We start from the raw sequence: 26,653 nt of genomic DNA on the forward strand, positions 1-26,653 counted from the left end.
AAGCTGATTCCGCCCCACGTCCCAGCGTCGACGCTCCCTCCCCCCCACCATGGGCCCCGGCCCCGGGCGGGGGCGGCTGAGCGGGGCCGGGTCCGGGGGGGCGGCCGGGCTAAGTGACGGCTCGGCGGCCAGCCCGGTCCGGGGGGGGCGGCCCGGCAGCCGCCCGGGCGAGGGGCACCCTCTGCCTCCCCGGCGCACGGGCGGGGCCGGCCGGGCTTGTGCCGTGGGTAGGCAATTTACTCATTTGCCCGGTGAAAAGAAAAAGCACGAGAAATTCAATTAAAGCGGCTCTGGCAAAAGGAGTTATTTGAGGCATGAATGTCTCCCCTAAAGCTGCAGCAATCATGTGGCATTAGACACTTCCGGAATCCTATAGCCAACTTGAAAAATCCCAGACCCCTTTTTTCCCTAATTTTTGCTCTGATCTGTAATTTTATCCACATTTGCACTAGTTTGAGCATTCTGGCTCTCCCATCTGAAAGCCTGCAATTACTATATAATTCTTCGCAATTTCACATGTCCTAATATGGACTGTAATTTTTGCGCAAGACAATTTCCTGCTATTTCAAGCATCAACATTGTCAAAGTTGTATGTACATAATAAATGGGAATATCAATGCATAGTTTTTAGCATAACATCTTGACTCCTCGATAATTATATCCGTTCGGAGCCTACGCAGAATTAGCCTGAATTGCATGGTAACTGCTGCTGCTTTAAAATTTTTAAAAATTACTCATAATTTTCCCAAAGATTACCAAGATCTCGAGTGCACAATGTCATCAGCGTAATGAAGAGTAAACATTTATGCTAATAATCTGCAATTTTTTTCATCAGCTATAAAGACAGAGGCTATATAGCAGAAAATTTCAGTCATATTCTGCAAGAGCAGAGCTGCAAAAAGGCTGCTGCGCTCAGAGGCATGTGCATCTCTGGGGGATCTCAATCCACATTTGCACTCTCAGGATATTATTATTGTGCTCGGCTTCTTTTTTTTTTTTTTTTTTTGTTTCCCCCCCCTCTCTCCCTCTCCCCTTCCCTTCTCCCTTCCCGATCCTCTCTCCCTGTCTCTCACACTCTCGCTCCTGTAACTTTCGTAGCAAAAAGCCGCGTTCGGTCCTTTGGTTTGTTGTAAAGCAAAGACTTGTGCCCAGAGCCTCAGGGACTGAGGCGGAAGGTAAGGGTGGCGACACAGGCTCCTTTCCCGAGGGGGTAGGTGAGTGCACGGGGCGCGACGCGGACGGATGCCCCGCGGCGGGGGGAGCACCGGCGGCGGCTCCGCCGGCTCAGCTCCCCGCAAACTGCCCGCAGGGCGAGGGACGGGAGCGGGGCGGCCGGCCGGGCCGGGCCGGGCCGGGCGGCGGGGCGCCGCGCACAGCCGAGCCGCGCAGCGCCGGGGCAGCCCGCGGGCCGAGTCGAGCCGAGCCGCGCCGCGCCGCGCCGCGCCGAGCCGAGCCGAGCCGAGCCGAACCGAGCCGCGGAGCGCTGCGCGGGCAGAGCGGCGCCGGGGCGGAGCGGGGCACTCGCCGCTCGGGGCTCCCGCGGGGGCAGGGGGCTGCTTGTTTTCGGCGGTGGGTTCGCGGCGTGCGCTTGTCGGTTCCTTGCAAAGGGCAGCGTTACCGCCCGGCGCCCAGAGGCGGGAGGGGAGGGCACCGGGCGAGGGGGCACATGGCACTTTGTCACCGGCGTGAGAGCGGCGGCGGTGGCGGGAGCGGGGCCGGCGGCCGGCGGCGGGGAGAGCGGAGCGGGCGGCGGCGGGGATTGTTGATGCCCCTCTGTCAAACTAAGGGAGCAAATTCCGAGTGCAGACGGGCTCGGGCTCCGATATTTGATTCCCCCCCCCCGCAGCTTCAGGGGCCGCTCTGTGCTCTGCAATTAGATTGACACGCATACAACATCTCCCAGCCATTCAAGGGGGTTCGCAGGGACACTCCAAAGGGATTTTTTCCCCCCTTTTTCTTTTTGGGTGGAAGATATTAAAGAGGTATCTGTTGTTTGGCAATTTTGCTAAGTCTGTCTTCATTACTTCAACATTGTGCATTTGCTAATTTGGAAGCCCCTTCCTATTGACAGCTCTGCTCCATACACCTGCAAGCAATTTGCAGAGCTCCAATATAGGAGAATTGCAGAGATGGCAGCTCGCACCTATTTTATTTTTTTTTTCTTCGCTTTTCTCAATGCACAGCAAATTTGGCTTTCAGTGCGTTATCTCTTTTGTTAATGCAAAAAGATTCCCTGGGCGAAAAAATTGCTCATAATTACCAGAGAGATGGGGAAACTGCATTAGAATAAATAAACCTGAAATTACTGTAATTATGTTGTGTTTGATGGGCTCGGCTTGTAATCAAGAAGAGAATACAGTGAAATGATGCTGACCCTCTTGGGTTTGCAGCTGTACGCGCACTTTGGGGTCTTTTTTTGCAGAAAAGAGTCATTTTGATCATCATTAAGCTGTGTGTAACCTATTTCAGAAGTGTTTGAAAATGAGGGGCACTTTTTTTTTCCCAACAAGGAAAAAATATATCCCAAAATTACATTTTGCCATTTACAGGCTCATCCATAAGGTTGTGTTTGCGGGGTGACAATTGTTAAAGGTATAATATTCGAAATCAGGACTTAATCATTGTAATGAGGTATTGTTTCAATATAAGCACCTTTGGATTATTCATAGTTTAATTAATATCCTCATTATGAAAATCTTCGAATCAGATATTTGATGAACTACTTGTCAGCAACAAGGCAGAATTAATTAGGCCTGTATTGAGATTAACATTTTCAAATGTACAATTATAATAGCCTCTAACTCAAGACCGCCTCGCTGAGAGAAAACTAATAATTTCTCTATTTGAACTGTTAGCAAGACGTTATTGAATTAGGAGAAGCTAATATATCTTTAAAGGGCTCCGAGCTGCTTGACCACCCCGCTCCTGTCCGGTCGAAGGCGTTTGGTCTCCGGCTGCAGCCGCCGCGGGAGCCGCGCGGGTCCTGGGGCGCTGCGGGGCCGCTGCGGAGCCGCACCGCTCCCGCTCCGCTCGGGGCAGCGGGCGGCTCGGGGCCGGGCTCGAGCGGTGGCATCCCGGGAGCGCAGAGCCGGGCAGTGTTTCCCGGGCCGGCTTCCGCACCCCCGCGGGCCGCCCTGGGCGCGACGGTGCGGATGCTGCGCTGCCGCGCACCGCCCGCGCGCCTGCCCCGTGCGCTGCGGAGCGGGTGCGTGTCCCGGGGCGGGTGAGCACGGCCCCCGCGGGGCTGCACACCCGCTCCCCCGCGGAACCTGCGCGCAGAGCCGCGCGCGGCCGGCCGGCCGAGCCCCGCCGCTCCCCGCCCCCGCCGCTCTGCAGCGCCTTTTCCCCCGCAGCGGCTGCGGGCTGCGCCCGGCGCGGGGCCGCCCCGGAGAGCTGGCACGGCTGAGCCCGGCGCTGGCACCAGCCGCGGAAGCACCGGGGAGGCTCCGCCGTCGAGGGCTGAGCGGCCCAGGCAGCCAGCCTGGCTGTCGGGGCGGGCGCCGGGGTTGGCCCAGCCGGCCCGCGTTCCCCCTCCAGCCCGGGAGCTGTCCCCGGGTCTCCCCCGGCCCCGAGCCGCCCCTCCGCGGGGGTCCTGCAGCCCCGCGGGGGCTCCGCTGCCCGCCCCGCTGTGGGCCCCCGCTTACAGCCCCGCCGCCTGCCGAGGAGCCTGGCCTGGGCCCCACTCCCGCCCGCGCTACGAGACAGGGAGCACGCGTGTCTCTTTTTCCAAACCATAATTTTACTGTCTCAAAGAAACTTTATAACTTATGTACAAAGATTTGTGTGTTTTTTTCCTTTCCTTCCCCAGATACAAAGCAATAAGTTAACATTCTCAATATAAAACTAAACTTTGACATATAGGACACTAAACACAGCCGAGCTCAGTTTATCACATTTTCCGAGTTTCACAAGTAAAATGTCAAGATCTCAGTACACAAAGCATCATGTTTTACAGCCACACGAAACAGAACGGAAATAATAATAATAATAATAATTAAAAAAAGGCTAAATTTGTGCAACATGTTTACAGAACAATAATAATAATAATAATAATAATAAAGAATAAAATATGTACAGCGAGTAGCTCCTGCACGTCGGTTTGTGCATTTCGACCTCGGGCCGGCTCTCCGCGGGGAAGCCTCGCCGGGGCTGCGCGGAGCGGAGCTGCGCGGGTGCGCCCCCGCCCCCCGGCGGGTGTCCCCCCCCCCCCGCCGCCGCCGCCCTCGGGGCTCTCGTTCCGTCCTCCGCGCCTTGCTGCACCTCGGCAAAGCGCTCGGCAGTTGCTGCGATTCCATTTCAAGGTACCGAACAACGCGCATTTATTTCCTTTGCTAAATACGCGATAAATGCAAATCATTCGGACCAAATCTCTCCACACCAGCGAAGTATAAAAGTTACTGTAAAAGTTAAAAATCGCATCCTTCTTTTGCGGTGATTTATTGGGGTGGGGGGCCGGTGGGTGGGGGGGCGTGTGTATAAAGTAAACTGTGCGTCCGAGCAGTGCACTCCGCAAGCCGGATTGTCCGTTTGTTTCTAGCGCTCTCATAGTGGTAATTAAAATCAATAAATAAAACCCCTGTCTTCCCCTTTTAACAACAACAAAAAATATACAGATGGATAGTGAAAGGTACAGAAAACGTCGAGGGAAAGAAGCTCTGGAAATTGTACAGCTTCCCTCCCCCTTGCAATTGAAGAGACGGTCAGATCGGGGTAGTAAATAAATGACCTACATTTCAACAGACACAGACAGACAGACAGGACAGAGGAGAGGGCTCCCCCCCCCCCCCAACATCTTTTTCTGATTGTCCCACAAAGCCGCGGCCGGCGCTCGCTCTGCTCCCAGGCTGTTGTGCGGTGCTCGGGGCCGCTCCGTCAGCTGTCAGCGGTGGGAACCGGCCCGCATCACATCTGTGCTCCCTGCACCGAGCTCAGTGCAGCGTCCTAATGGCTGGATGGGCAAGAGACCTCCTGTTTGTTTGTTTGCTTGGGTTTCTTTTGTGGTTTTTCCTCTCTCTTCCCCCCTCCTTTTTTTTTTTTTCCTCTTTTTCCCCCTTTCCTGTTATTTTACTTAATTTTTTTTTTTCGTAATAATTTTAATTCTTTTCGGGATCGATAGTGCTTGCGGTAGGGGAAAACGGGTTTATAATCACATCAGCTGCGGCTGCTGCATAGCTTCTTGGTGGGCCGAAGGATACCACGACGTGTAGCTGGGGATGTAGGTGCCCGGGGTCCCCGACGAGGCCTTACCGGAGGCGGAGGTGGTATTCCACACCGGGGGCACCGGGGGCGAGCTGCCCGAGAGAGCCCTGCCGTTGGTCAAGGCGCTGCTCTCCAGGGCTGCCCCCCCTTGCTTCATCAGCTTCTTGAATTTGGAGCGCTTGTTCTGAAACCAAATCTTCACCTGTGAAGGGGAACGGGGCAGGGCTCAGCATCCCCCGGTACGGTCCAGCACACCTCCCCCCTGCTAAGGGGTCCGACGGACCCCTGCGCCCGGCGGCCTCGCACCTTCTCCCCCTTACCCCCCCAGGGCTGCTGTGCCCGTTGCCATTTTGTGATGCCAAACCACCCGGTAAGCGCCCCCACCCGCCCCCGCCGCGGGGTCTCCGCGGCACCGGCTGCACCTCGGCGGCGGGGCGGGCGTCGCGCCGGGCCCCGCTGCCCGCGGCCGTGACCCGTCTGCATCACGCGTGGGGTCTCCCACGCCGGCGGTGCACAGGGAGAGGACGTGGGAGAGGGGCCGGCTCAGTGGGAGCTGTACCTGGGTCTGGGTGAGTCCCAGAGACGCTGCGAGCTCGGCTCTTTCGGGAAGAGCCAGATACTGAGTTTGCTGGAACCTCCTGTTCAAAGCCTGTAGCTGCAAACTGGAATAAATAGTCCTGGGTTTGCGGATTTTTTTCCCTTTCCCATTAAAGCGAACTTCCCCTCCTTCGACCACAGTGCTTTTCTCCGATTCGGCCCCTACAAACAACAAACGATGCAGAATAAATAGTAATAATAGCAGTAACAGCAATAGCAGCAGCAATAGTAACAATAACAGCAGCAACATCAACAATAACAATAATGAGAAGGAAGAAAAGTGAAGCTCGAGTAACGCTAACAAAGGCTCCGGGCGATTATGGCAGCCCAGGCGTCTTCCCAGAGAAAGTTTGCTATTTTTACAGGCTGCAGTTTAGGTTTAATTACCCTTAATTGCATACATTGTTTATAGCGCTACGCAATAAATAATTACGAAGACTAATACGTGCACATCTGGGTTGATTTCTTTTCTAGCCAGGCATTGTGTGCTCTGTGTACTGCTCCCCTGTGATCCTCAGCCTCTCTTGACTAATATTTTGTAATTTAATTTAATTTTCCCCCCCGATAGATTTTTTTTCCCTGATACAAGCATCCTCCCTCCCTCCTTGCCTTCCCTCCCCCCCTCCCCCCCCTTCCCAAAGCCGAGTGCACCTACCTGTCTCCTCTAACCGGGTCTGAGTCAGGCTGGAGCTGTTGGGGTAGGACTGCACTGAACTGATGTAGGGGTTGGTCGAGTGGCTGCTGACCGAGTTCACATAGGGGTAGCCCAGCGGTCGGGAGAAGGACGAAGCTGTGCTGTACGAGCTGTCAGGCTGAGAGTGGCCCGCGGAGTGTAAACAGTGCATGGAATAGTGTCCGTGGGACATGGGAGAAGGAGACATTTGCTGGCTGGGCGGCCCAAACTCCATAAAGACAGCCTTCCCTGAGACGGGGCTATTTAGACTCTCTGGCATGGTAGTCATGGTCATTTCTTGTCGCTTGGTCTGTGTGTGTGTTCTCTCTTCAGCTTGCCTTTTTGGGGTCTGTTGTGTTTCTCAGGACAGGAAAGAACCCAATTTAAGCGGAACAGGGTTTTTCACTTTCCATTCATAAGAAAATGGAGTTTGTCTCTTTGAAAAGTCTAAGCATGATGCTGTAGATCTACACAAACTCGCCTAAAAGCTTTGACTCAGCCAAGTCTATGAATATTCATGAGCTGGCGGAGCTGATTGGTCCGCCGTCTTGCATAATCGCTTTGGATTGGTCCAAGGCGCTCGGGGCTCGCCCGGACCCCGGTGAGCACGGAGAGCCGGACTGGCAGCGCCGCGCGTCCCCGAGCGCCGGCCGCACGCCCCGACGGCACCGGCGGCACGGCACGGCTCGGCTCGGCTGGGCTCGGCGGCCTCCGCCAGGCCACGCCGGTTCCCTGGCCCCGCTCCCCGGCCGGCCCCGGGCGAGGAGCCGCCTGGGTCCCCCGCTCCCATCGCGGGCCGCCCGCTCCCGCCGGCGGCGACGGAGGGCGCCGAGCCCGAGCTCGGCAGGAGGCTGCGCGCCTCCCTCCGCCCTTCTCCTCCGCCCCTCGCCGCGCAGGCGGCGGGGAACGGACGGCAGCCGCGCTCCGCCAGCTCCCGCGGGCCTCGGGGGTGCCGGCCGGCTGCGCGGGCCCCGCTGCCTGCCCCACTCCGGCCGCCGGCGGCGGCATCCGCAGACAAAGCGGGCGGCCCCCGCCTGCGCGGCCGCGCACAACCCCCGGGCGCGCAGCGGTCTCCGCCCCGGCCCGCGGGTCCCAGCGCCGCCCGCACCCCCGGGGCGCGCCGCCTGGGAATTGCCGTTCTTGTTCTTAAGGGGATGGGGGGCGGGGGGGGGCGGGAATCCAGCGAAACAGAAATCGCCCTGAACGGGCCAAACGGCGCATTTGAGCTTAAAATGAAAACTTCCGCGTGCGTGAGCGGTAAATGAGGTGGGACTTGGGAGATCCTCCCCAGAAAGCCCACGATGAATCCCAAATTACTTTGTTAGATAATTAGAAAGTGCTGATAATTATTTCTTTCATAATTCAGCGGTGTGACTGTAACAGGAAAATGATCTTGTGAAAGTTCACACGTGCAGATGTATTAGTTACTGATTCATTTGATTAAATGCTAGTCTCAAGTGCTCTGATCCACAGCTGAAGGCGGCCCCATTAGCATAACACTGATGTTTAATTTTCATACGCATAATTAGCCATATATTTAACACTAATAGCAACATGCAGCCTTCCAGCATTAAACAGCCTGGGATTTGATCTGGCCTGGGCTGAACTTTCCCGGTTACATCTAGGCTGTCTAGGGTGCGCAGTTATCCCGGCACCACGTCTGTGTGATCAAACACATTTTGGCAAAGGGAGAACACCAACAGAAGTGAACGTTCCGAACAAATCGCGGCGCCGGCCTGCCGTTCCCCGCCGCCGGCAGCGGGGCTGGGGCACCCCCGGCAGCGCCCGCACGGGGCTCCGGCTCCTCCGGGCACCGACGGTCCTCGGGGCACCCGGGTCTTGGCTGTGCAAAGCTGACAGAACCGAGCCCCTCTGCTCCTGGTCTTTTTTTTTTTTTTTTCCCTTTTTCCTCCTTTCATTAGTGGCTCTGTCGGTTTTAATTGCCCGTTTCCTAACGCCTCTTTTACTTCCCCCTCCTTTTTTTTTTTTTTTTTTTTTCTCGCGATGCGCAGAGTTCATTTTCACAAAATCGCCGCGGCTTGGCGCGGGAAGGGGCAGTGCGGTGTGTCCCCACACGGACTCCTCCGGCAGCCGGCCCTGCCCGCCTGGCCATGTAAGTGACCGCCCGGGGCGGGTCTGCGCGCTTGCCCGAGGAGGGGACGGGGCGCCCCGGCGCCTTCGCCGGGCTGCGGGGAGGGCAGGCTGCTCCGCGCTCCCCGGCTCTGCCGCCACGTCCCCCGGCCCCCCGGCTCTGCCGCCACGTCCCCCGGCCGGCCAGTCCCGGGGCGGATCACAGTCCCGCCGGCCTCGCCAAAACCCGGCGGACCGGACGGCGCGGGGCCGCCACCGCCCCTCCGTGCGACGCCGGCCCCGGCAGCGCACCTTCGGCGGGCGCGGAGGGGCCGCGGCCGCGGGACGCCCCGACCCCAGGAACCCCGACCCCGCGATCGCCCCGTCGGGGCTGCCGTCGTTCCGGCCCGGGAAGCCCTCCTGTGTGAGGGGCTGGTGCGAGGCGCTGGCCGTCCCCGCACAGCCCGGCCATCCCTTTGGTCTTGTTCATGGTCAGGATTACCGACGTGCGCCATCAGTGCCGGGGCCCGGCTGCCACCGCTCCGCGGCGGCCAGTACAACCCGCAGCCCCCTCGGAATTACAGGGGGGACCCCGGAGCAAACAGCGGCCGCCGGGAGCTGCCAGCACCCCTTTTCTGCCGGGCTGCGGGGGGTCCCTTCTCGCGGCTGCCCTGCTCCACGCCGCGGTGAGGGGCAGGGGACGGGGAGAAGCCCAGCGCCTGCCGGACCCCCCAGGGGCTCCCGGCGCGGCCAAAGCCCCCGGGACGCGCGGGACACCCCGCGCCCCTCGGAGGGGCAGCGTGACCGGGCGGCGGGGGTCTCGGCCCGCACCCCCGCGCGGTGCTGGCTGGCCCCGGCTCCCGCGGCCGCGGCGCGCTGCTATCCCCGGGGATTTGTCAACTTGTTGGCTGAATCGTTTGTTTTTACAGGTTTTCGGGCCTTCCCAGCTCCTCTGGAGCAGGATGGGGCTAAGCAGCTGCCCCGCGGCGGTAGCCGTGTTCTGAGGGGGGGTCCCCGCTTTTTGGAAAGATGCTGGTAGAAACTGCTCGAGCTGACAGCTCGCTGGGCTCGAGTGGGAACAAACAGCAGAATAAAGCTGTAAGAAAGCGGCTTGCTTCTGCCCTGAACCACGGAGGGAGCTGGTGCTGAGCAGCCCTGGTCGCCTGCGTGTGCAGCCGCCAGCCCCGGGCATGGGACCGCACCGCCCTGCGATTAAGGGCAAGTTATTTGCACCAAACCCGCACCGCTGCTGCTGCCGGTCTGCGGCGCTTCTGGATGGCACTTGCTTATCTCCAAGGCTACCCCGCATTTCGTAGGACCGGCTCCTGCTCCGGTAGCCAAGGCCAGACCCGTCCAGCCCGACGGGGCGCTCAGCCACCTGCTAATTGCAAATCAACACACCCCCCCACACCCGCCCCCCGGGAGGCCCGTGACGGGACCACAGCGAGCACGGGGCTGAGCAGGACCCCCAGCTTCCGAGGACCCTCAGCTCCACGCTCTGGGCAGGAGCCGGGGCTCATCCGCCAGACCGCAAACCTCTCTGCTTCCCTTAATCGCTTAAACCGTGGAGTGCCTCTCCCTTAACTAACGTGGGCACCGCAGAGCAGTGATTACTCCAAAACGGCTAATTCTTCAAGCAGGGCAATTATTGATCTCCAGAGAAGCGCGCTTCCCATTTCATTTTTAATCACTTTTTGTGCTGTGCAATGAGGAATTAGCTGAGGCAGGAAAGGGGGGACTGCTGCTGGGAAGGCTGCGGGGGAAGAGGCTGCTGCCTCTGCCTGCCACCCTCGGGAAACTTTTTTCCATCCTGTTAAGTTACAGCCTGGGAAACAGCACTGTGCTAATTGCAGTGAAGACAAATTGACTCCATAGCTCAGCTATAAAGGGAAAATACTATGTTCCTCTGTCCTCTCAGCTGCACAGAGACTGTGTCATCTGATACGTGTTTGTCCCATATAGGATCTGGAAGAGAGGGGACCTGCTTTCTGCCCCTCACCCTAAATAACCCAAACCCTTTGCACTTACAGGCTGTGCATGGCTGCTTCCAGGGTCACAAACAAGCCAACAGACTTTTATTAAATACTAACTAGGTAACACACAGAAAGCCGCCCCCCCAAGTTGCTTTTTCTGTCCCCTGCAGTGGACTTAGGCAGCACGCATTCCCCACAGAAATTACAGAAAACTCCTCTGTCCTGAGTGAAACTGGAAATCCCAGAAGTACAGCGAGTTCCTCCACTCCTTGCTCCACATTTAGGCTTCTTCAAACAGTTTAGAGAGGATTTCTGCTCCCTCTGAAGTAATCACAATGGTATGTTCAAACTGCGCTGATCTGAAAGGCACATTTAGCAGTTATTAGTGGGCAAACGGGTCCACCATGCCTGTAAAACTCACCTGTTTTTTTCCCCCAGCTGTCAGCGATCAGTTCTACAGCTTAGGAAAGACCAAAAAATAATATAAGGCACCTTTTATTGTCTACGGAAACTGCAGTCCATTTATCCTTCAGAATCTTAAATTCGGGGGATCCTTCCATTATTATTGGCTCTGCAGCAAGGAAAACAAAAAGTATTCCAAAGTTAGTCACACTTGTGTGCGGACTGTGAAGCAAGCAAGACATGGGGGTGTCCCACCATGCAACCCCCCTCCCGCACAGGTCCCGTCTTCCCTGGACCGGCACTCTCCGGCAACACTAAAATGTGAACTAAAGAGGAAGACAAAATACCAAGGTAGGAAGTTGCCCATTCCTCTTTTGTAAAAGCGGGGAATTTTAATCAAGCTTTAATTAAGACCCCGTGGATAATAACCAAAGCGCCAACCACACTTACAAACAGCAGATAGTTTTAAATATTTGAAATTTTTAAACAGGCTTAAAATGTTCATTAAAACAGCAAAACATCAATTTTCTTATTTCCCTCTAATTGCCGCGCCATTTAGCCACACAGGGAGCAAGAGGGCTTTTCCTCACGGCTGGTATTTAGCGCGCCCCGTCCGCGGGGCCAGAGCCCCGGGCCCGGGCAGCGGCTTTGGCCGGCAGCGAGTGACTGAGCCACCGGGCTGCCCGCCGGCAAGCCACGGCATCGGGGACACGCAGTCTCACCCTTCTCATCTTCCACAGCCCAAGGATGCCGGCAGGGTCTCCGCCTGGCCAAAACCAGGCGTCAAATATGTCATTTAGCAAGGTTTATAATAAACACTTCCTTTTCTAAATCTTCTCATTTGGAAGCTATTTCCTCAAATTCGTTCCTTAATGCATTTTTTGAAATGGTGTTTTAATCTGCTTCCTAAGGGGTCAGTGTCGCCGACATCCCCCCGTCTGCATGGATATTTTTATATCCCAATAAAGAAATGGTACGGATCTGGGCTGCTCTGTGTGTGCTTTTTTAAAGAAAACCATAGCAGAGAGTTACTAACCTATTGTGAACGCCATTCCCTCTTCCATTAACAAATCACTGTCATTGGCTACAAAAGAAAATAAAAAGGCCGTTATGGGTGGTGTGTTTTTTTTTTTTTCTTTTCTTCCCTTTTTTCAGTAAGCGCAAGCAGCACTCGGTTTAAGCCCCGTTTGGGCTGGCAGGTACGGCGCACGGAGCGCGGCGCCCGCCGAGAGCCATCCCGCCCCGGCCGCCCCGACGGCGGCCCCGTCCAGGCCGGCTCCGGCGGCTGCACCGTTTCAGCCGAGGTTTTTCTTTGCCCCGTGACAAACTTCGCCGGCGCGGTTCGGGCGCGGTGGGGTGCGGGGGTGGGGGCGTGCGGGGAGGCGGCGGCTGCCGCCCGCAGCGGGGTCGCGGAGGCGGCCCGCGGGGCCCAGCTGCCCCAACGGCTCCGTTAAACGGGCGATTCGTCCTCAAAAATACCTGCGCGACACTCAGACGACGAGTTGCCCGGCGCGGGGAGCCCCCGGTACCCCGCCGGGCCCGGCAGCGTGCGGGGCCGGGGTGGCTCTGCTCGTTTCACCGCCCTCCCCCGCCGTCATTTCAGCGCCAGCGCGGGGGGAGGCGGCCTCCCCGCGGGGCCCCTTACCGTGGTGCCACACCTCGGGGTGCCCGTGGAAGTACGACCCGATGCCGTGGCCGACGAAAGAGGGGCAGACCTGGAAGCCGCCCCGCCGCGCCACGGAGCTGCGGGGGCAAAGGGGACACCGTGAGGGAGCACGTCCTGACCGCCCCCGCCAGCCGGCCCCGGCCGCTGCGCTGGTCCGGGCGGCACCACCCGGCTCCACCACCCGGCTCCACCACCCGGCTCCACATCCTCACCTCCGCCCCAGCGCCGGGTCACTGCTTCGCAGCCACTCTGAAGGACAGGGGGGAAGCTAGCACTGGGGAGCCGCCGTTAGGTTTCAGAGTTAACACGGCCGCCAGCATTAGCCGGTAGCTCTTGTGCCAGCCCTGCCGTCTAAGTGTTGTCTCCCTGTCTGATGGCGAGTAACCTTTCCCACAAGCACACCGGGAACTCTTTTTGCCATGGGACAGCTGAACAGCAGCCCAGCCGCGCAGCCGAGGCCCCAGCACCCCCAAACCGCAGCCCCTGGTGGGCCCCCCCAGGTGCAGAGCCCGTGCTGGGCTGCGCACCCACTGCCTCCACTGGATTTTCTGCAGAAAAAGGTCCTGCTACCCACAGGGAGAGTTAAGAGCCCTGCTGCTTCCCTTTTGGAATACTGCAAACATTCACTACCAAAATGTATTGAAACACTAGCAAATCTGTTCACGCTAATTAACAATGTATTTCTAATGAACCCATCGCTACACCAGCAAAAACAACTACGGCGTTTCAGTTCTGCCTGGGAGATCTGTCCTGTCCTTCATGGTCTGCCTCAGGCAGGAGTGTCTCAGAGCTGCCTGCAGGAACACAGCCAGGCACCAATCCTTACCCATGCTGGGAAAGCAAATTCCTATCCTGATCCCTAAAAACTGGAGGACTGGAGATATGTGGGGTGTCCTGTGGCTTCTGGGCCACCCCACGCCTGCAGGTTTCACTCTTGGGCTCTGCCCTTACTCAAGTAGTGGTGGAGGGAGCAGTGGAGGGGGTGACTTGAGGCAGCTCAGCCAGGGGGGCTGCCCACATCCAAAACAGAAATGTGTGGAGATTTGGGGGGACCTGAAGGTGTAGTAGAAGTGACAAGGAAGCAAATGCAGTTCCTAAATATCACCCCAAAACTATTTCTAAAATCAAACAGGAGTAAGACAGGCAGGCACTTAGCCTGAAAAGATTTCGTCTACAACATTAAAAGCTTCATTTGGTTGTTTTAAAACAAGGTAGGCTCTTAAAAACTTCAGGTTTGACTATATTTACACCTTAACAAATGCTTTCTCTGAGTCTGACTACAGGTGAAAAAGTAGAAAAGTTAAGAAACTCAAATAAAGGTGTAAGCTCTCACAGAAATTAAAGCATGTTAAACCCCATGGGGAGGCTCTTATTCAGGTGTAAAGTGGCCTCAGCTTGCTGTAGGAGTCAATCCCTTTGCACATCAGGCTTCACAAACCCTGCAGTGCTGGCTCCAGTGCCTGTGGGTCACTGTCCCAGAATTTAATGCCACTGCAATTGAGGGACATGATGCTCCACCACAGCAAAATGGCAATGAGAGAGGAGAGTCAGGCCAACAGTTAATAATGCTGAAGTGTTCAGACCTTAAGAGCACGTTTTAGCAGAATTTGTATACTAGCTTTTACCTACCCATTGCCCTGATGCGAGGACTCATCCCATTTCTTTCATTAACTCTGGAGAAAAATGGAAATTTCAAGTTCAGCTGCTCCCCAAAACCTAAGTACTGGCAAAGAGGGTTACCAAAAAGGCTAGAAGTTGGGCTTCATTTGGTTGCGTTCAAAGTCCAGGTTTTTATTTTATACATCATTTATGTGGGAAAAAAAGTATGAAGGTTTACACAGTGAAAAATCCTACTAGAGATGAAAAAGACTTTTGGAAAAAACTTTCTCCCCTGCCTTTCTATTACACAACCCACGTCTGTGTCAGAGACGGACTGCTAGCTGTAACGATGCTGAAGGCCAAGGAAGAAGCATGGGGAACAGTGATGAGTTAGCCAGACTACTCCGAAACATACACAAAATGAAACAGAAGGTCGCTGGTGACCGAGCCCAGAGCAATAAGATAATGATTCCCATACAGGTGAAGCGATGCTCTGAAAAGAGATGGGAGAAGCTGTCCATGCAACATGTGATAAGCTTTTCTTTCACCTTCTTCTGCATCTTTTTGCAAAAGCATAAACAATTCCACTAACTACACAGCTTTGCTGATGTCCTTACGCAGCATCCCTGGCCACTGAAAAAGCATGATCATTTTTTCAGATGTTTTGTATTATTCTGTAGCAAGACAGAAAGCTTTTTCTGGACAGCTGTTCTTCCAAGTGCCATGGCTACACACCTTCCTGCGGGCCGGGGAAGCTCTTGCCGAGGAGGGTGGCAGTAGCAGCAGCAGCTGCTTGCTGGGCACCGGGCGCGTGAGCACCGGGACACACAGAAGGCAGTGTTACGGCAGTATCCCATCCTCACATGGTGAAATAAGTGCTTCTCGTGCATTTCAGTGGTGAATTCTGCCACTTTCTTGCCAAACAGCTTGAAAACCACTCTGTTGGCATCAGTGCTTCTGCAGTTACTGTCTGTGATCAAAATAGGGGATCTTGGAGCTCACAAGGCTTTGACATTTGCACTGACAGAAACTCGTGCCCTCCTCCTTCCCGCTTAATAATGTCTACAGACAGAGCTTGGGTATTCTTTACATGAAATGTAATATGGTCAATGAACCTGAAGTGACACATAGAAAACCTGTGGAGAAAATAAGCTGTAGGTATGAAACTCAGCCACATTCAATCTCTTTTCGGTATTTGCATGTGCTTTGGGAGCACCTTATGGGGAATTTCACTCCACATCTACTAGCTTTACTTTGGAGTACTTAAAAAAAATCCTAGTGAGCTCTTACATCCTTGTGGAGTTACAGAAAAACACCCAGCTTTCATAAAAACCCAAAGCTACTAACCCCAGCTACAACTTGCACATGCAATCCTGTAAATGTACTTGTTGGCTGTAAATGCTGGCAGGGAGGACTCTGAAACAGCTCTCAGAAGAGTGCTGATGATGAACTGTTGATCTTGGTGAGCCTCTCCACCCTCTGGGATTCCCAGGCTGTGGAATTTGATTTAAAAATCAGGATGCCCAGGAGTGGAGCATTTTTACACCAGTTTGCCATTTGCTGCTGAGAACAGCTCAACATTTTGGTCTTGCTCAATGCCTGGCTCAGGACCTGTCAGCAGTGGCCGGCCTTTCCAGCTTTCCCTGGAAGGCAACATCACAAGACTGCAGCCCCAGCTCCATGCACTGCTCCTTGCAGACAGGCAGCGTAGGTAGGGTCAGGCAGCTGGAGTCCTGACTGCGAGGAGGTGGCATGGCTGAGCTGGGCTGTCTGGCATCTGCTGTGGGAAAGGAGAGCTGCACAGCTGGGTGGCTGGGCCAGGCTGCCAGTTCCCCTCGGCCACGGCGTGTGCCCCAGCCAAATCACTTCCAGAGCAAAGGCTGGGGCAGCAGAGTCACACCGCAGCGACAGCATCAAGCTAAAAAAACCCAAAGGGTTTTCAGAATAATCACTGTTAAAAATAACCATTGACAACATTTATCATCACACATTTTATTCTTTGAGCTGTGTTGCATGCTTGGGCAGAGGTGAATTGGGCAGGATTAAAAGCATAATCACTTAATGAGCCCAGTACTCGATTTTACATTTTGCTGCCATGTGTTCCAGCCCAGTGGTTGCAGAGTCAAGACTACCTGCAGTGTTGCTCCTCTTTTGCTGATGGCAAAGCCAGGCAAAGTGTCTGGCACTACCAGTAGCGGCCAAGCTGGTAAAAGAACATCACTGAGGGCCAGGCTGTCCATAAACCCTAAACCCACAGGTGGAGTCTCTTGTATGGCGGTATCATGCTTCTGAGAGTGGACAGAGACAGGACAGCTGGGTGTCAGTTTCCTCCTGAGCATCCTCCTCCCATGTTGCCAGACAACAGCTAATTCTCCAAATGGAGAGATGAGCACGGAGACAGGCACTGCTATCCTGCCAGCAGCCCGACAGGGAAATTGCCACAAAGCAGCAACAGGCAGGACCAACTCTCTACAAAGTTCTCTCTGATACTCTAGAGTCTCCCCTGAAGGGAGCTCTTGGATGACGAATCCCTCCTGCTAAGAAGCTGAAAAGCAGGCTGAAAGAATTTCCTTAGGGGGCTGGCCCTCTGCTGACAGACTCTAGGAGCATCTATGGGATAACAGGCATCCCAGCTCCAGAGGAAAAAACATCCATTCAGTCTTAGGGCTGGAACTCACCCTTTTTTTTTGGGGGGGTGGAGTGGGGATGACACACGACTCCCCAGACCTGCATTTTCTTTTCTTTTTACCAAATTTTGTCACTTTTTTCTCAGGGCAGGTCTGACCCAGTATCCTAAGACCTCACTGAAGAAACAAAGTGAAACAAATTCCATTTTCAACATTGATAGCAACTGCTTCTCTGGGCTCTCTGGTGGCACAAGGGAAGAGTTTGGCTGATCAGACAAGATGGCACAGACTGCTTTGCTACCCAGGCTGAACATCCCAGTGAACTGATTCCCAGCTAGGGACCCTTCTCCCACAGCGCCAGCTTCTCTCCCCAGGGATGAAACTTTATCAGAGCAGCTTAGCATGAATGGCTGAAGTTGCTAAATAAATCTGTCATACACTTCTGGGCAGTGAACACGGTTGGGAAACACTGAAAGAGATAACAGACTTACGATAATTGTTTTCTTACTTAGGGATCTGATTTTTTTTTTTAATTGGAAGTAATAATGTTTTTCTTAGATCTATTGTTAGCAAAATGACCACTGAGTGGCATATTTGCTTTTAAAAAAAATTACTGAAAACCGCATCAGCCTAAACTAGATTTGCTGTGATAAAAATACCAATTTTGAATAGTACCATATTATCTAATTCGAGAAACTACAAAATTCTACTGGGAAAATATGAAAAGTATTTTTCTCTCAATAGTAATCCTAGACTGAGGGAATGCACAAGTTCAGGGATTCCTTATAATGACAATAAATGTTGAAGTATAATTAGTAATATTTTTGAAAGCCAACAATTGTTTTTTGAAAGAAAGGTACATTTTAGTTTCAAACTGGAACACAAATTACTGTATTTTTCTTACAATAGTGCTGAACTTTTATTTGAGGTTCTCTGTTTCTGAAAGCAGACATGATGGATTGAAATAAAAGATAATTTATTGCAATGCTTACTTTCAAGTGCAGAGAGAAGCAGTGTAATTGTAATTTACAGTAGCTGTCAAGGAAAATCTATCACAGATGACATTAAAATGACTTATTTTGCCTGAGCCACTTATTGTTTAAATGTGCATAATCTGATAGAAACAGATTTTTTTAAAAAATCTGCTTTATATTGTTCTAAATTAATATCAAAACATATACTTACGAGTTAAACATTTTAAGCAATTTATTAATACTTTCATCACTACTATTTTTACCTAGGAGCTGGAAATTGGTTTATTTAACAATATCATGTTTATATTTTTTAGATCTCTACACTCACAACACTTTCATGTACCTAAACTCACTGTCTAAAAACAGATTCCAAATTAGATTTGTTTCTGTCTGAAAGAAATGTCAGAAGTGGTGGAAGAAAATGCAGCATAGGGCCCAATCCTGTTTCCAGTGGAGCTGACCAACTGTTTTGCTACCACCTCCAATAAGAACAGGTTAGTGAAGACTCAAATTTTCCTAAGCCAAGTAATTCAGGAATCCATGCAATCTTTTATTTGCAACTTGTAGCTGATGGGAGAAGGAACTGATATCCGTGAAATATTCAGTGTCAGCTACCAAGCTTCCATAACAAAGACTATGTTAGAACGCTGAATGCGAACTTACCTCTGCAGTATAACTATTCCCACATTTATTGTAGAAAGGAAATATTCTGATTATTTGTAAGATACGTTCCGCATATCACTTGAACACCTTTATAGAAATACTGATGAAGGAAACCTAGACACACTTCCATCCTGATAAGCCTAAATGTTTTCAGTTTGTAGGTGCTTGTTCTCAGGTATTTATGGTATCTAACTTCTCCAAAACTTAAGATTTTGATGCATGTGTATATTATATATGTCTGTCTGCATGTAAACATTGAATGTCAAATAACCAGAAAACACAGCTTCACCAAACCATGGTAATCTTTTACCAGAGGCAGTGTTAAAGTAGTTGTAAACAAATCAGCACATTTAAATCATCAACACAATAAAACCTTGGGAAATAAAGTTAATGACCTGCTATTTCATATGTAGTTTTGAACAGCTACTAGCTTTGATTAACCTGCTTTTCAAAGGGGGCGCTGACTATATATTTACACTTTGCAAGTAAACCGACCTCCATACCAACACAGCAAAAATCCAATGTCACATTCAGTTCTGTTCTTTTTCTTCTTCTTCTTCCTTTTTTTTTTTTTTAATACAGCTAGAATTAATGTAGTGAATCTGTAATGAAATGCATTATCCTGCATGAAGATTTATCAGATTTTCCAATTGAATGCCATGCTTTACTAGCACTAGCTGGAGTTCACCTGCATGTTGGTGTGGCGTGTGGCTCTTTTTTGTAAAGAGTTAAGTTGAACACAAAAAAAGGGAACAAAGGTCAGCACCCAGCCGCCACTTGAATGTGAGATTTTTCTTTTTATTCCCCTTGATGTATACTAGGCTCTGTGTTATTAGTCTTAATGATGGAAAATTGTAGTGTTGATACAAATCTTTTTTTCAAAGTAGTAGGCGGGAGCTCCATTTGTTAGTAAGTTTTTTTGTGACTAAAAGCCACGGACAGTACATTTATGTAGCAGTAAAAGGCCTAGATGCTCTTTCCATAGCAGAGCTAATTATTCCTACTGTGACCTTACTGATCTACCCTGTTCCTAGTACATCTCATCTGCACGCCTGTTCCTCTGTGTAGATGGTGTCAGAGAATATGAAAAACCCTATAATGAAACCATTTTCATGATGGAGAAAGGCTACTGGAGTTGCACTTGCTACAAAGAGGCTCAATTATATGAGTAATTGTGATAATTTTCTACATTCATAGCCTTCAATGGGGAAAAAAGAATGAGAGCCACAAAGGAAAATTACTTTAACAAGAAAGTACAGAGAGTAAAAATGGAAGAAGAGACAAAAAGGGGGAAAAAAATAACCAGAAAAAAAGTTTAAAAAATAGATCTGGAGGGAGGAATAGCAAGACAGGGAGAACAACAGAAATGCTCAAAAAGCCTATGTGCAGCTGTGTTGCACAATTAAATTGAATTTTTTTTCTGCAGTTGATGAATGTGACTACTGCAAATGTGCCTCTGTAGTTAGCTATCATTTATTGTTCCGTGACAGGAAAAGGATAATTACCTCTCAGAGAGAATCAAAGGCTGACATGCCCTTTAGACACAGCCATGAATGCAGAGCTCGATAGAATGCTTGAATAAGAATCCAGTGTTCTGTGCCCCCTTCTACTCAAGAATAAATTTTGTTAAAATGCAAGAGCACCACCAGTAAATTTGTTGAACCCTAGGTGTTCAAAAATATGAGGTGCATCTATCGACTCATCCCATTTGCAAAAATAAAACTACATTTTGAATTCACTTCTATTATATTCATGGACAGTAAGATAGTGAGATATGCATTAAATTTCTTTTCCCAGTAGGGGTCTGATTCAACATTTCCTATGAAAGAACAGAAAGACACTATCCTTTTTCTCCAGGCTAGTTAGCCTATAATTTAAAACTGTCAAAAACACAATTTTATACAAAGTCTTCAATAAAAGCTTCTCAGATATAACCCAAAGAGGTTTTACTAAAGTTTGATTCAGGCTCTGTTACAATATTTTTAAAGCTATAAATACATCTAACTGATATTTTGCCGTTCGCTTTTTTCCTTAAAGTATTTGAAGATTTACAAAGAAAAAAAAGCAGCATCCTTTCAAGGTGACTAAGCCTTTGTAATCGGAATGTATTCAATAGCATGTTGGGACCATTAACAGTCCAGAGAAGTATTGCTTAATGAAATGTATACGATATATGTCTATTTATTTTTTGGCAAACATTTTAAAATAATCCATAGGTACCTTCAAAAAACTAAGCTGTATTTTTATTCAAAATTGGCAGCAGCAGAAGAGTCATGATTGCATTTATGTGAAGGCTAGAAGAGATGCAAAATAGGGAAAAAAAATCTCTCAATGTGAGCTCTTGCTCTCCTGTGACGTTAGCATGCACTGCCTTTTGTAATATCAGGAGCTCTCGAGTTAAATATTTTTGTACTTTTTAAACAAAGAGACTTAACTCACTGCAAATTATATCTGTTAATTTAAATCTACCTTATGAATATCTTTGACTCTTTCTACAGTTATCTTTGCTGACCCTAGGGTAATTCACTTAAAAAAAAAAAAAAGCTCTTACTCAAGGAACAACATTATAGCTTGGCAGTTCACATACTGATATCAGACGGAAATGATGGTTTTGAATCATAAAACATGTCATCAGCTTTATACCAAACCATCAATAACCTTTGTCCCATTTGCCAGCCCTCCCTTTACTTGTCAATATAAGGCTTACCTGATCGTGTTTCCAATTACAGAGAAGGGAGCCCCTGGTCTGCAAGCTGCAATTGCTTCATCTCTACATTTCCTGGCAACCTCCACTAACTTTTCACCAGATTTATCCACATTGCCCACCAAAAAGGTTTCAGAAGTGTCACCATGGTAGCCATTGTAATACACCTAAACATATGCAGAAATGTAAAGACATTTTCTTGTTTTGCATCCAGAAACAGATAGCCACCTTAATTAAATCCATTCTTGCTAGGAACAAGCTATGTATTCCAACACATAGACCATGGGTGAGCTGTATTTGTGAGTATGAAACCAGAAAAGCAAAACATTGCAGAGGGGGAAAAAAAAGACAAAAAGCTTGAAAGATTGCAAGGTGCGTAAGGGCTGCCAATTAAAATTTCAAGAAAAGCAAAAGTTGTGCATCACTGCCCAGCAGTGCACCAGACGATGACATCGCTCAGCTACAGGACGTAAGGCTAACTGGGCTGTATGCGAGAAGATGGATGGGGGCCGTGCATGTGCTGAAGGGGGCCTTGGGGGGCTGTCAGGTGCCCACCCACCTGGCCACATGCCCCTGGGCTAGGGACTGGCTTGCATCCCACATGGGAAGGGTGTTGCCCCAGTGCTGGCTGTGGGCACTGGGAGACCTGTGGCTGGCTGGCAGGGAGACCCATGCCTCCCCAGCCAGCATCCCCTGCTGGGGTTTTGAGGTGATGCTGTGCACAGCTGGATGAGGGGTACACCCTGCTACCAACACCCACAGGGAGCCCCATGGAAAGCATGGGCCAAATCCACTGCCAGCCGTTGTACATTTTCTTTAATCTCATTTTTAAACAACGCTGTGTTAACATTGGATTTTACTTCTGATTTCCAGAGATGAATTTTGAAAGAGAATAAATGTACTGTTCTGGCACTGCAAAGTTTCATGTGCTGAAAACGTAGCACCCTGTTGAATTAATTACATACTGTTTTGCTTTGGATATTTTTTTGACATTTCATAGATTTTAAACCTCAGCTCTCCAGAAATTCTCTGCTGGGCACAGGAAAATCTGGCTATGCACTACGGAGCTCAGCAATGCACCATTAAAATGGGGTTTGCAGCTCTGCAATACGGCAGGCAGGCACATAATTGTAAGATGAAGCCAAATTTCCCTATGGAAAGACAAATTACCATGGTGTGCAGTTTTGATCTTCTAAAACATTTTTTCTCCCCTGAACAGTGGGCAAACTATCCTTCTAGGATTAATAACTCACCAAGCTCGAAGTACTGAACTTTTGCCACTGGCAAGCTACTTGTGAAAGACAGACTCACATTCTTTTTGGTTGATTCCAAACTAAAAAAACCCCGACAAACCAAGAAAAAAACCAACCAAACCAAATTTGGCTACAGACAGTTTATCTCAAGGCCAGGTTTGTGTTCAGGCTGAGATGTGAAGAAAATGCAGGCAGTTAGGAGTGAGGGGTGCTTTTGGGAAAGGTGAGTGCCAGCAAGGGCCCAACTGTGCTGCAGAGAGCAGCTGCACTCCCCTGCTCCACACCTTCCCCTGCCAGTCCAGGCTGCCACTAGATTTTTTTTTTTTTTTTAATTTAATGCTCATTGGGCAGGTTTAAATCTAGCTAGCTCATATTTAAACTGAACTAGTTAATTTTTGGCTCTAACAAATACAACGCACAAAACCCCAGCATTAAATATCACCATCCTGGAAAAGCAAATACAGATTTAAAATATAGGAGAGCTTAAAAATAATAATAATATTTACTGCAGCCCATGAATTGCAATTACGTATTTTTGATGTTAATAAACTACAACCACAGCAACTGTAATACACTAATTCCTTAAAAGTCAATGAAAGAACCAAGTTGTAAGAAACATTAACCTGGTAATGGCAGGCTGAAAATTGCACTACGCTGAGGATTCAGTGATGGGTAATGTTACTTTTCTACACTAAAATACATTTTAAAGGCTACGTGATTCAAGCCAATAAAATTTTTATTTCATCTATGAAACTCCACCATCTTAATTGTACAAAAATGGATTTTTTCTTCAAATAATTTGTACATGTGAAGTGTTTATACTTAATAACCAGAATATTATTTAATAATTTTATAGAACCTGTACACAATTTAAAATAATTTGTTATGCATTATTTAATTTGACTTTCATTCTGTTCACTGTGAAACGTCCCAGTTTTACTCATTAAAAATAAGCTAAAAGATCAGTTAGTAATGCTGAAAAGTAATATTTTTTCCTCAGCTATTTTGGAACTGAGCAATTATTGAACACAGTTCAGTTTTAAATGATAAAAAAAGTCTTACAATCAGCAATTCCCACCCTTGCAGGAATCTTCACAATCACAGAAACGTCAAGATTTGTTTTATTTTATGAGGGTAAATAGAAAACAAATTTTAAAATGTCTTAAAAAATACCAGTAACATTTAGTCAGACATTATTTGTAAAGCAGAGTGGACAAGATATTCACACTACATCTATATAAAAATGTTTTGTTTAGTTTACCACGGAAACTATCTGTGATAGGAATCTACACTTTTTTTTAGTTGAAGGCATCATTATTTTCCTGACATATAAAACAAAAAAATAAAATGAACCTGAATGACATACAAAGAAATCATGTTAAATTCTTAGTTGCTGCAAAATGATTTAGTCTAATAAAATGAGCAAAGCTACACCAGCTCACAAAATTAAAAATGCAGGCCAAAACTTTAAAAAGGACAGAATGCACTATGTAAACCTGATAGTCAGAATTCTACAATTAGAAAGTATGGAGATGGGGAAGAATTTAGAAAGATTAAAAAGCCAAACCAAACCACATGCAGTTCTGGATAACACGTGAGTATACCATGGGAAAAAGGTCACTGACTCTAATTTTAATAGAAAAAATATTTTAGAAAGCTTGAATCCGATGCTCAGAGGTAGGTCTACTGGAGATTTCTTTGCTTCTGCCAGTATGAAATTTGGGCCCATGGAAAACAGTATCAAGTTACCAAGAGTTTCTTTAATGATTAAAAAAGCTTGTTTTTATGAGATGTTACTCCCTTGTATGTGACATATTACTGCAAAATAACAGTGGGATTCAAAAGACGTCTGTGCTCATATTAGAAATAAACAGCCCTTTGGGGAAATAAAAACATGCACAGTAAACAGAAAAAAGCTTCTGCAAGAGATGTATAATTTTTTTCCCTCATAAATGAAACGAGAATGAGGTTTCCTGTTTCCGTACTTTCTTGCTCCTAAGAAAACCCAGCCAGCGTTTATTTAAATAGCTATAATTGACCATTCTCTGGAAATATTAAGTCACAGTTATATCACACTATTTCTGTTTCTGTGCAAAAGGTTCAGGGCTTTTATACCAGAAATGGAATACAACACTACCTTTGGGGATTTTAATAAATGTAGGGAACACTGCTAGCAAAAGAGTTGCTGTCCAAATAGACTGACATACACAGGCCAATGTAGCCTCTAATGACAGAGTAAGATAATGTCAGGCCCCACTCAAAATCAGCAGGAAGAGGAAGATCAATCTTGGCAGAGTGAAGGAAAAATGCTGGCTTTCTTCATGTTAGCTCATCTCATACATATCTATCTTCAGCTGCTGCCCAGTACTGTGGTGCTCTGCATTAACTACACAGTGGATCAATAACAATTACACCTTCTCAAAAACATGACACATAGCAGGATTGGGTTGACATTTCACTTAGGCCAACATTGATCTCAGTGCATCTGATTCCAGTCCTAAATTCAAGTCAGGCCTGGGTCTATCTGGAATAAACACACAGTTAAAAACAAAAAAGGAAACCAGCTGCTTGTGCCTTGGCTCAGAAGTAAACAGCACATCCATCTGTGCATCCCCCATCTCCAATCCACTATTCTTCCTGTTGCTACTAGTGATTCTAAAGTTGATCAAAGACTATTTTTTATATGAATTACTCACCGTGACATCAATGTTGATAATATCTCCATCCTGAAGAGGTCGACTGAAACATAAACAGAAAAAAAATAATAATAGTGACAGACAGTTCCCAACAAAGGGAATATAAGAATAAGCACCTAATGACACATACATAAAAAATCAGGGGGTAGATATTTTGTGATGGAAGAAGGCAGAGGCAAACAGAATAACCATTTTTAATGCTCAGCTCTCACTACTTAGAGAACAAGTTTAGCTGAATATAAAATAATGAGAAACAACTACAAGAAAAACATATCAACATCTGAAAAATCTACCATTATGTTTATTCTTTTTCTCTCACTAGGGTTCATATTTTACTTTGTGAGTAGCTGAATGTACTGCAAATAAAAATACCCACCCAACAACCCACATAAATTCAAATATATTTTTTTCCTTAACCTATACTTATTTTGCTGGACGAAAAAAAATAATCAGAAAATCAGTCTGTACTGTTCTGTCGTGTCATCCCCCCCTCCGCCTCCCGTGAACGCGAAAGGCATTATGTTTTTTTTTTTTTAAGTTTATGGACAAACAGGATAATATTTTTTTTCTATTTCACATACATCAGCATCGTGTGGTAACATGATATGCATCTGCAATATGTTTACGTATAACATTTAGTTAAGCTGAAGTATGTTCAATATTAAACATAATTTATTAATTCCAGTTTAACATTTTCATTTCTGGTGGTAAAATGTATATTACTGGGGAAATACCTGTCAGGAATACCATGACATACCACGTTGTTTACAGAAGTACAAACAGATTTTGGAAAACCTCCATAGCCCAGAGGTGATGGATAGGCATTCTGTCTGATTATTTCATGATGAACAATAGAATCTATTTCTTCAGTTGTCATGCCAACCTAAAATATCAAACATAACATCCTGTTAAAAAAGCAAAGATAGTTTCTCACATTTACTGAATGTGATTGCAGCCAAGCGTTTCAATGAAATCTTGGATGTTTCAAATATGCTGCTTTGATACAAAACACTAAACTGTCTGATACACTTTATTGATATATTGGACCTTTTTTTTTAAGAGAAAAAGGTTTTAAATAAAGCATGAAGTAGAAACGAGCACTCAAAGGTTCCTAGAAAACCTAAAATACTGTCTATTTCCTTTCTGTTCTTTTTTCCACATTTGCTTTCTCAAAGACACCAATTTTCCATGGCATCTTGTTTCAGTAGCTGCTATAGAAATGTCTGGTTTCAATGCTTTCAGTCCTTTAAAACACATTACCTTCCCTTTTATTTGTAAAAGAAAGGATCTTAATTCTTGTAACTGCCCAGTACATTTATCATAATATACTTGTGCATTTCATGAAATTGTTTTCCAAGTATTCTTTAATTTTATAAAAGATTTAAATATTTGACTTAATTTCTTGAGGATATTCTACTTAAAGTGGACACAGCCTGGATGATCACAGTGAATCTGCAAGCTCTTCTTGAATCTGCAAATCCATCATTTTCAGAAATCTTAATTTTTATGCTTGCATGTTTTCTAGATTCATCTTTTTATCATGATTTTACATTTTAA

General features: G+C 48.4%; 2 protein-coding genes across 10 annotated transcripts in view; both read right to left on the reverse strand.

Annotated features, from left to right (window-relative positions):
* Positions 1–4,989: 4,989 nt before the first annotated feature.
* Positions 4,990–6,943, reverse strand: DLX1 (distal-less homeobox 1). Of its 2 annotated transcripts, XM_056349512.1 has the most exons (3): positions 6,452–6,943; positions 5,759–5,958; positions 4,990–5,401 (listed from the first exon to the last, which is right to left on the reverse strand). In XM_056349512.1, exons 1-3 carry the CDS (start codon positions 6,762–6,764, stop codon positions 5,147–5,149), a joined length of 768 nt encoding a protein of 255 aa, XP_056205487.1. In that variant the 5' UTR covers positions 6,765–6,943; the 3' UTR covers positions 4,990–5,146. The 2 variants fall into 2 exon arrangements, with proteins under 2 accessions (XP_056205487.1, XP_056205488.1); XM_056349513.1 differs by lacking the exon at positions 5,759–5,958 and having other exon boundaries at positions 5,126–5,401.
* Positions 6,944–10,584: 3,641 nt separating this feature from the next.
* Positions 10,585–26,653, reverse strand: part of METAP1D (methionyl aminopeptidase type 1D, mitochondrial) — a 56,537-nt gene continuing 40,468 nt past the window's right edge. For all 8 annotated transcript variants that reach the window (XM_056348911.1, XM_056348914.1, XM_056348910.1 and 5 more), the window contains 7 exons: positions 25,831–25,979; positions 25,097–25,139; positions 21,151–21,314; positions 12,560–12,657; positions 11,951–11,998; positions 11,005–11,083; positions 10,585–10,871 (listed from right to left, as the gene is read on the reverse strand). In XM_056348911.1, coding sequence (XP_056204886.1) covers positions 10,793–10,871; positions 11,005–11,083; positions 11,951–11,998; positions 12,560–12,657; positions 21,151–21,314; positions 25,097–25,139; positions 25,831–25,979 — 660 coding nt within the window. In that variant the 3' untranslated portion in view covers positions 10,585–10,792. The remainder of the gene's footprint in view (positions 10,872–11,004; positions 11,084–11,950; positions 11,999–12,559; positions 12,658–21,150; positions 21,315–25,096; positions 25,140–25,830; positions 25,980–26,653) is intronic.

Source organism: Falco biarmicus, chromosome 8 (assembly GCF_023638135.1).
Source record: "Falco biarmicus isolate bFalBia1 chromosome 8, bFalBia1.pri, whole genome shotgun sequence".
Lineage (NCBI taxonomy): Eukaryota > Metazoa > Chordata > Aves > Falconiformes > Falconidae > Falco > Falco biarmicus.

Bases quoted from the DNA above. Each gene is read 5' to 3' on its own strand.
- DLX1 (XM_056349512.1), bottom strand. From the start codon at position 6,764: ATGACCATGACTACCATGCCAGAGAGTCTAAATAGCCCCGTCTCAGGG. The intron at 5,959-6,451 runs GTAGGTGCACTC...TGTTGTTTGTAG, and splicing joins GACCCGGTTAGAGGAGACAG to GGGCCGAATCGGAGAAAAGC. The intron at 5,402-5,758 runs GTACAGCTCCCA...TCCCCTTCACAG, and splicing joins TGGGACTCACCCAGACCCAG to GTGAAGATTTGGTTTCAGAA.